This window comes from Chrysochloris asiatica, unplaced genomic scaffold, assembly GCF_000296735.1.
Source record: "Chrysochloris asiatica unplaced genomic scaffold, ChrAsi1.0 scaffold00230, whole genome shotgun sequence".
In the NCBI taxonomy this organism is placed as follows: domain Eukaryota; kingdom Metazoa; phylum Chordata; class Mammalia; order Afrosoricida; family Chrysochloridae; genus Chrysochloris; species Chrysochloris asiatica.
The window spans coordinates 3,532,265-3,542,157 of record NW_006408748.1 but is presented as its reverse complement, the minus strand read 5'-3'; the positions used below and the strand labels follow the sequence as shown (position 1 = coordinate 3,542,157).

Sequence of the window (9,893 nt, the reverse complement as noted above, 5' to 3'; positions counted from 1 at the left end):
AAACTGAGATTGGGGTGATGTCTGACCTCTGACTTCACCAGGTAGGGAGAATCAGATTTCATATCAGTGAAAGGCTGAATCCTACGAGGCTGATGTCAGCTATGCCTCTACTTTCCAACCTTCTTTACCAATTCAGACACCAACCAACCCTCCCACAAGACTCTCTCCTCAACTGGGTTTGATAATCCATTGCAATGGTCACACAGAACTTAGACACTCTACTCACACTTATAAATCTGACTTATGGGGTTTACTAGGGAAGTTAATAGATTACAATGCAGGACTAGAAAAGTTCAGGATACAGTTTTTTGGTTGTGAAAGTCTCTTTCAGGCCATTGGTCTTTCAACCATGGCCAGCCCCTTGGCCTCTGCCATGTGCAGACAATATTACAAAGTACTTTTTTTGTTGTAGTTTTTTAAGTTTTTATTGTGAATTGAGTGATAGTTTACATGGCAGAACATCAGCTTTACATTCATCCTATCATATTTTGTTTCATTGCAATGACTACAATCCCCTCCATGTATCATCATTCAACAGCATTTGGTTCCATTCCCTCTGTTTTATTATTATTATTTTGGATGTACACGGAAGCACTCAGGAATATATAACCATTCAAACAACCAAAGGGTACCCCCAGCAAGTCTGACCTCTGGCTGCCAGCACACAGCCCCCCTCTCTCCCTGAGTCCAGAGTCCCCAGCCACTCCATCTCTCCACGTCATCATCTCTGCCTCCATCTCTGGCATCACTGCTTCTCTGGATAGGGTCCCACACTCCACTCTTTTCTCTTGATGGTCCCATGGTCCTCTGTTCCTGGACTGCAAGATCAACCACTCCCCTCCTTTTGTTATAAACCATCTTCCTTTACATTTGCAACACTCACAATCAGTCTTGATAGCAATTATTTACTATTGAACCACAAGAGTCTTATCCCCATCTCCTTTCACTAGCCCTGTCTAAACAGGTTGGAAACCACTCAGTGGAGAATCTACCTTCCCCCGCACCCTCTGACACTAAGCTCCCTCTTGAAAACTTGTAACCCAGTCACTTTGTGCCTTTGTATCCCTCCAGTTTGGGTAGCTGATGTCTAAGTTGCCTATTCCTGTCAACCTTGTGTGTTGAGGGGGTGGGATTGATCCTTGCTGTAAAGATTTGTTCCCTCTTTTAAGCTACTACATCCATAAGTATAGGTCAAGTTCATCAAATTGTAGCAGATTACACTTTTTTTTCCCTCTTCATTCTTCCTCTAGTCAAGCTCTGATCATCCAGCCATTGAAGCTAGGTCAAATGGATACTATCTGCAATTATGGGAGTTCTTGTGCATCTCCCCTCACTTCATATCAGCTGGACCCTTCACTCTCCACTCTAGTCCTCTGTGGCTATGTCCCTTTCCATGGGCTCAGGAGTCCCCAGGTCTTGTTATACTGCTGACCAACAAGGTCTCAATCCAGGTTGACAGGAGTCTATTGAACGTGGTCAAACTGTTCACAGTTTCATTGCTGTTTTTCCTCTACTTCCCCTTATCAGTAGACCAATGTGGTCACCAGCAAGATTACATGCCTGTTCATGTATTCTCTACAAAGCTCTTTTAATCCTGCTGATTAATGTCCAAATGGCATCACGCATCACTATAACTCTCAGCCAAAAGGCATTCAGCTCTGGCTCCATAAATCAGCAAACCTAGCTCCCCAATTAAATGCCTAGAGGCACTCCATTCCACAAGCAATCCTCCTGCCCACAGGCATTTTGCTTTATGGGCTGGGAAGTCCACCGCTCTGTCTCATGCTCTGGCTCTTGGTTCTGCTGCTGCCAATCCTCTGCCAGTCTTCTTCTGCTCCTCTCATGTTATAGCTCTGTCTTCTGGGTTGTGGAGCTTCAACACTCAGGGATCTAGGGTTCAAAGGACACCTTACCTCTGGCTTCTCTTCCTTGGTGATAATAAGATGCCCTTATTCCTGCTTCTAGATGGCTTGTTTTATACACACGTTACAGTTCCAAATTTTTACAATTATAATTAGTCCTGTTAGCAATATTTCTTTGCTAAAAGCAGATAATATCAGGAAGATGTTTATTTGTGTTTTGTTGACTATGCAAAAGCATTCAAATTTGCAGATCATAAAAAACTATGGATAACTTTGTGAAGAATGGAGATTTCAGAACATTTGATTGTGCTCTTGACAAACCTGCCCATAGGCAAATAGGTGACTGCAAACCTACCTCCTCAGTTAAATACCTGGAAACCCCCACTCCACAAGCAAGAAGCTACTGTATGGTTTATTATCAGGAAAGTGTGTACCAAGATTGTATCCTTTCACCATACTTATTCAATCTGTATTCTAAGCAAATAATCCAAGAAGCTGGATTATATGAATAGGAATCTGACATCAGGATTGGAGGAAGACTCATAAACAACTTGTGATATGCAGATGACATAACTTTGCTTGCTGGAAGCAAAGAGGACTTGAAATACTTACTGATGAAGATCAAAGGCTACAGCCTTCAGTATGTGTTGCACCTCAGTGTAAAGAAAACAAAAATTCTCAAAACTGGACCAATAAATAATATGATAAATGGAGAAAAGATTGAACTTGCCAAAGACTTCATTTTGCTTGGCTCCACAATCAACACTCATGAAATCAAGAGTCAATAAATCAAACAATGCATTGCATTAGACAAATCTACTGCAAAGGACCTCTTTAAGGTGTTCAAGAACAAAGATGTTACACTGAGGAGTAAGGTGTGCTTTGCCCAAGTCATGGTATTTTCAGTAGTCTTAAATGCATGTGAACATTGGACAATGAATAAGGTTGACCATAGAAGAATCTATGCATTTGAATTACGGTGTTAGTAAAGAATGTTGAAAATACCATGGACTGCCAGAAGAACAAAGAAGTCTGTCTTGGAAGAAATAAAACCAGAATGTTCTTTAGAAGTGAGGATGGAGAGACTTTATCTCTTGTACTGTGGGCATGCTGTCAGGAAGGATCAGTCCCTGGAGAAGGACATCATGCTTGATAAAGTGAAGGATCAGTGAAAAAGAGGAAAACACCCATCAAGATGGATTGACACAGTGGTAGTAGCAATGGGCTCAAGTGCAACACTTGTGAGGATGGCACAGGACCAGGTAGTGTTTGGGTCTGTTGTACATAGCATGTACATACATGAGTAGGAACCGACTCCACAGAATCAAAAAACAGTAAGAAGAGAAAACGTTAAGGACCCCTTATGGAGTAGTGGGTTATGATTTGGGCTGCTAACCCAAAGGTCAGCAGTTAGAATCTATCAACTGCTCCACAGGAGAAAGATGAGGTTTTCTACTCCCATAAAGATTTACAGCCTTGGAAACCCTATACCTATACCAGGTCACTATGAGCCAGACCGACTTGACAGCGCTCAACCACCACACCACCAACACCAAAGGGAAATTTTAATAATGACTAAGGGGAAATATAAGGATCTCTGGTAGTGTAGTGATTACTAGTTGGGCTGCTAACCTCAAAGTCAGCAGCAGTTCAAAACTACCAGCCATTCCGCAAAAGAAAGATGAGGCTTTCTAGTCCCATAAAGATTTACAGCCTCAGAAACCCTATGCAGGGGGAAAGATGGAGCCTTGGTGTGGCACCAAAGGATAAGCACTCAACCTCAAGGTTGATGTGAACTGCAAGATCAGTGGTTCAAACTCACCAGTCACTCGTCCGAAACCCTACACAGGCTCCTTATGAGTCGGAACCAACTTGATGACATACAGTAACAACAACAAGGGTGAACAGCCCTGGTATGTTGTTGTTGTTAGGTGCCATGAAGTCGGTACCGATGCATAGCGACCCTATGTACAATAGAACAAAACACTGCTTGGTCCTGGGCCAGTAGAATAAACACTGGACTGCTAATTGCAAGTTTGGTAGTTCAAACCCAGCAGCTGCTCTCAGAAGTCCTATCCAGGGAAACAACTTAGTGACACACAACAACAAAGGGAAATACATTTTGTTTTGTAATTTTTGAATTGTCATATAGTGTACTTTTTAATCTGTGCTGCTAAGTTGTAGTTGTGTACCATTGAGTATAGGGTTTTCAAGTTTTGGTGTAGTGCTGTTGGCTAAGCACTGGACTGCTAATTGCAAGGCCTGTGGTTCACACCCACCAGTCACCTCTTGGAAGCCCTATATAGTATCACTATGAGTCCAAACTCACTTGACAGCACTTAGCAAGAGTACAACTAAAGAGGAGAGGGATTGTGTAGCATAGAGGATACCCACCAACCCACTGGGAAGGTAAACAAAGGCCTTTTTCTAGTTCTTCCATCTTAGGACCCCTGAAACTTTGGAACTTCTGCTTAATTTAACATGACCAGTAGCTCTATTACTGATTTTATGTTAAAATGAAAAAGTATAGACAACATAACCTTTAATTATATATGGACAAAACTCTGGTTTGGATGAGTATTGGAATAGATCACAGAGAATTTTATTGATTTGTCCCCTACATAATAAATACTCACTAATCTGCTTTTGCTATTATCAAAATAGTCATCACAAACACCATAATGAAGAAAATCCACATGAAGAATCGGTCTATCACTTTCGCAACCTTCTTCCATTCACTTCCCTGGAAATTAGTGGCTTTGTGGTCTTTGAGGCACTTGGCAATATACTCAATATTCTTTGTCAGCATGTTGTACCGTGCACAGTAATTGTCAGCATTCTGGGGACTCTCACCCTGGCATTCCAAGTCATTCTTTAAGAGTTTGTTTATTTCTTTCTTTCTAGAAAGATCTTTGTTCCCTACTGTTTTCAGATTAGGTTCTGGGAGCTTGCCATAAACCTTTGTGAAGTGGTCCCGTCGTCTGTTGTGGTGTGGGGTCAGGCAGTTCTCACCCACGTCGTATACAAGCAAGATTCTGGACATGTATTTCAGGATGACCACTCTGGCCCAGTGTGGCACTGGCCGGGCCTCGGCCCCACAGAAGTGGACATTCATCACCATAATAGTCAAGGCAGTCGATGCTGTGATCAAAGCCATGGTAGCTATGTAGTATTTGCCTGGAATTAGAACAAGAATGACAACCACATTAGCTTAAAGACTGTCTCATGTTTGACTTAAAAAGAAAGAAATTTCTATGGAAGTGATATACCCTAGTGGTTACTAGTAGAGACTTTTGAACAGACTCCTGGGTTCAAATCCCATCTCTGTCATTTACTAGACATGCGACTTGTGGCAAATTATATAATCTTTTTTTGTTTTTTTTAAGGTTTTTATTTTGCATTGAGTGAAAGTTTACAGGGCACATCATCAGCTTCACATTCAACCATTCATATAGCTTGTTTCATTACATTGATTATTATCCCCACCATATATCATCATCAGTTTACAGTGTTTCTCTCTATCCTCTTTAGCTTTTTTTTTTTTTTTTGGATGGGGGGGGACTTGGCTTTTTGGAATTTACAGTCTCGGCTTTTAGGGAAGGTTTTTACATTTGTCTGTGGATATCCAGGGCTCATGTATGAGATTACTAACAAGCATTACTGCATAATCAGATGAGGGACAGTTTGCTATGTCTACTAGGTAGCTAGAGTCTGATCCTCAGAGCCTATGGTTTGGACGGTCAACAACGCTTGGGCCCACAGGGGCTTGGCCTCCTGACCGGGTCTGCACTGTCTGCATCTGAATCCTCCTTATTTATTGATTGTTTAAGGGACGCTGCCTGTCTTAGGTGGTCAGTGCGAATTCCTCAGTCTTACCAGTCATTGAGACTCATTGCAGCATGGCAATGTCTCTGTCTTAAGTAGCCGAGGTTCCACGTGATCCTTACCCATCTCTGGCCACACGTCCAGCATAAACAGCCGCCATCCGAGGAAGGCAGGGAGGGAGGAGATCAGCTGGGGACCCCATGAGCCCCAAATTATATAATCTTTCTAAGCCTCAACTTGCTTCTCTGTAAATAGGTGCAATAATAGTATTGAATTCACAGGAGTATGATGAAGTTCAAATAGGATGATGCAGTAAAGTCAGCAGCACTCTCTCTGCCCAAAGTTACAAGATTTGTAAATGTTTGCTGAGGTAATTTTTCTATCTCAAAAACCAAATAATTAATGAACTTGACTAGTTCTCAAATTCTTCTCAGACCTCATTAAATATGGAAGTCTACTACGATTGAGTAACAGAGGAGATATTGTGTCACTGTTAGTCTGTAGCATAAGTACTGGTCTGCTAATCACAAAGTTGGTGGTTCAAACCAATCAGCCGCTCATTGGAAACTCTATACAGGGTTGCTAAGAGTCAAAAATGACTCGACAGCACTTGACAACGTTAATCTTTAAGGAGTCCTGGTGTGTCATCATAGGATAAGCATTGGAATGCTAACCACAAGATCAGTAGTTCAAACCCACCAGCTGCTCCTTGGAAACTCTATTTGGGCTGCTATGAATTGGAACCAATTCAATGACACTTAATAACAAAAACACATTAGTCTTAAAGGAGCATGGTGGCTCTGTTGGTTAGGTACTTGATTTCCAACCACAAGGTGGATGATTCAAGCCCACCAGCTGCTCCACACCAGCAGAAAGATGAGGCTTTCTGCTCTCGCAAAGATTTATAGCCTCGGAAACCTTACACAGGGTCATTATGAATCAGAACTGACTTGACGACACTCAACAATGTGATTGTATAAAGCAAATGCTCATGGAAAAGGAAAAAATAGTCATAAAACAAGGGCACAATCTATGAACAGAAAACAAAAAAAATGAAAAGATGAACAAAAGCAAGCTATTTGAAAAGAATAATAAAATAGATAAACCTGTGGTAAGTTTGCTCAAGAAGAGGAGAGAAAGATATAGGGCAAAGATGAAAAGGATGACATTAAAAAATATATAAAATATAGTATAAATTATTATATTTGTGGCACTGTATGATAAACACTGGACTGCTAGCCACAAAGTCAGAGGTTCAAAACCACCAGTTCCTTCTCAGAAACCATTAACAGGGTTGCTATGAGGCAGAATTGACTTAATGGCATACAACAAAAACAACAGCAACATATATAGTAATACATTTGATAAAATGGATGAAATAGTTGAGTTTCTGGAAAATTTTAACCAGAAAACCAAACCTACTACCATGAAGTAAATTTCTACTCATAGTAATCCTATAGGACAGAATAGAAGTGTTTCTGAGGGTTTCTGAGACTGAAAATCTTTATTAATTCGCTTCTCAAGAGATCCTAAACAGGGTCGCCATGAGTCGATTCATAGTGACCTTGTATTTTCCGAGAAGCAGCTGGTGAATATGAACCGCCAGCCTTGTCTTTCGCAGTCCAGTGCTGACAGGTACAGCACCACACCAGATAGATATTTGAACAGATAGCCTCATATTTCTCCCATAGACAGGCTGGTGGGTTCAAACCACCAACTTCAGTTAGCAGCTCAATGTTTAACCCACTGTCCCACCAGGGCTCCTTGGAAACACATAGGATGTCAAAAGTAGTGCAAGAAGAAATAGAACACTTGAAAAGAAATGAGAATCAATCAAATACTTCCTGCCTCTCATCCCCCTCAAAATCTTTAGGCCCAAAGCATTTTGTAAGTGAATTTTACCAAACTTTCAAGGAACAGATAGATAATTCATATCTATGCAAGTTGTTCCAGAAGTAGAAAGGAGAAAAAGATACCAAACTCAGTTGGTGAGCTCAAGTGTATCTTGATTCCAAACTGACAAGAAAGGCAATTTTAGGACACATTTCATGTATAGACATATTTGAGAAAATCCTATCAAAATAATTAACTAACAGAATCTAACTGAAATCCAACAGTGTATTGAAATCATAATGTTGTAGTTGTTGTTAAGTACCGCCGAGTGATTCCAACTCAGAGCCACCCAGTGTAGGGTTTCCAACGACTGGCGGGTGAGTTTGAACTGCCTACCTTTAGGTTCAAACCAGCCTTTAGATCCAGTGCTTTCCCACAGCACTAAAGAACAGTTTGACTCAGGAATATAAAGAGATTCAATATTTAAAAACATCATTGATGTCATTTACTATATTAATGGGCTAAAAGAGAAACTCACATGATTATTTTAACAGAAGACAATGCACTTGATAATATTTGCCACCCACTATTATTTGTTGTCCTGGTGCAGCACTGTGGGTTAATGCACCAGACTGCAAAGCCGTTTGAACTGCAAGGTCAGCAGTTCAAGCTCACCAGTTGCTCCTCGGAAACCCTATACAGGGTCGCTATGTGTCTGAACTGACTCGATGGCACTTAGCAACAACAACATTATTTGTTGTACGGAGTCCTGGTGTGGCACTGTGGGTTAATGTGCCAGACTGCAAAGTCATTTGAACTGCAAATTGGCAGTTCAAGCTCACCAGCTGCTCCTCGAAAACCTATGCAGGGTCACTATTGGTCAGAATCAACTCGATGGCACTTAACAACAGCAATAATTTGTTGTAGAGTCTTGGTGTGGTGCTGTAGGATTGCCAACCGTAAGGTCAGCAGTTCAAACCCACAAGTCACTCTTCAGAAACCCTATATGAATCAGTACTAACTCGATAGTGCTTAACAACATTATTTGTTGAAAACTAAAAATAGATGGAAGCTTTCTTAATATGGTAAAGTCCATGGGCCAGAAAGTTACATCAAATGCTACACTTAATGCAGAAATCTTAGACATGTTCCTATAAAATCAGGAGAGCATCCCATATATGCTATTATTGCCTCACATAAATCTGGAGGCAACAGCACAAGACCAAAGAAATAATAAAATTGGAAGGATGGAGATAAAATTGTCATGATTTGCAGGTATTTTACTCATCTATATAGACAATCCAATAGACTCAATGAACCATTAGCATTAATTACAGATTTTGTCGAGATACTAAACATGTCAACTTAAAAAAAAAAAAAAGCAATTCTTTACTTTTATCTAATTTTTTAAAAAATAAAATATTATATATACATAAGGGATTCCTGGTAGTAGTGGGCTGCTAACCACAAGATCAGCAGTTCTAATCCACCCGCCACTCCGCAGGAGAAAGATGAGGCTTTCTGTTCCCATAAAGATTTACAATCTTGGAAACCCTCTACAGGGTCACAATGAATGAGAACTGACTCAAGGACACATAATCACCACTACCACCACCACTACCACTATGTTGTTGTTGTTGTGTGCCGTGGAGTCAGTTCTGACTCATAGTGACCCTGTACAGGGTTTCTGAGGTTGTAAATCTTTACGGGAGCAGAAAGCGTCATCTTTCTCCCGCGGAACAGTTGATAGTTTTGAACTGCTGACCTTGTGGTTTGCAGCCCGATTCATAACCACTATGCTACCAGAGCTCCTTACTACCACTATATATATATATATATATATATATATATATATATATATATATATATAGAGAGAGAGAGAGAGAGAGAGATAGGATATATATATATATATATATAGAGAGAGAGAGAGAGAGAGAGAGATAGGATTAGGAGTTCGGTGGCTCTGTGGGTCAGACTTTGAACTGCTAACTGAGAAGTTCAAACTTACCTGCTGTTCCATGGGAAAAAGATGAGGCTGTCTGCTCCCATAAAGATTTTTTTCTCCCAAAACTTTTATTTTTGTTTTTTAAAGCTTTTGTTGTGAACTGAGTGACAGTAGATCATCAGCTTTGCATTCAGCACATCATTGCAATGATTACAACCCCCTCCATGCACCATCAGCTAACAGTATTTACCTCTACTACCTTTTTTTAAATGTATACATACAACATTGAAAAATTGTATTTGTTTAAATGTCCAAAGGGGCACATTTTGCAAGCCATATATATCTATAGAGATATATATGTATCTCTCTCTCTATATATATATATCTAAATATATATTTATCTATAGCCACTTCTCCTTCTCTCTCTC

At 40.4% G+C, this 9,893-nt stretch overlaps 1 protein-coding gene across 1 annotated transcript in view; it reads right to left on the bottom strand.

The window, feature by feature from the left end:
• Positions 1-4,494: 4,494 nt before the first annotated feature.
• The window catches only part of CHRNA9 (cholinergic receptor, nicotinic, alpha 9 (neuronal)), a 39,208-nt gene continuing 33,809 nt past the window's right edge, over positions 4,495-9,893 (bottom strand). Inside the window, exon 5 of the mRNA XM_006873226.1 lies at positions 4,495-5,039. Within this exon, the coding sequence (XP_006873288.1) occupies positions 4,498-5,039 (542 nt within the window). The 3' untranslated portion in view covers positions 4,495-4,497. The remainder of the gene's footprint in view (positions 5,040-9,893) is intronic.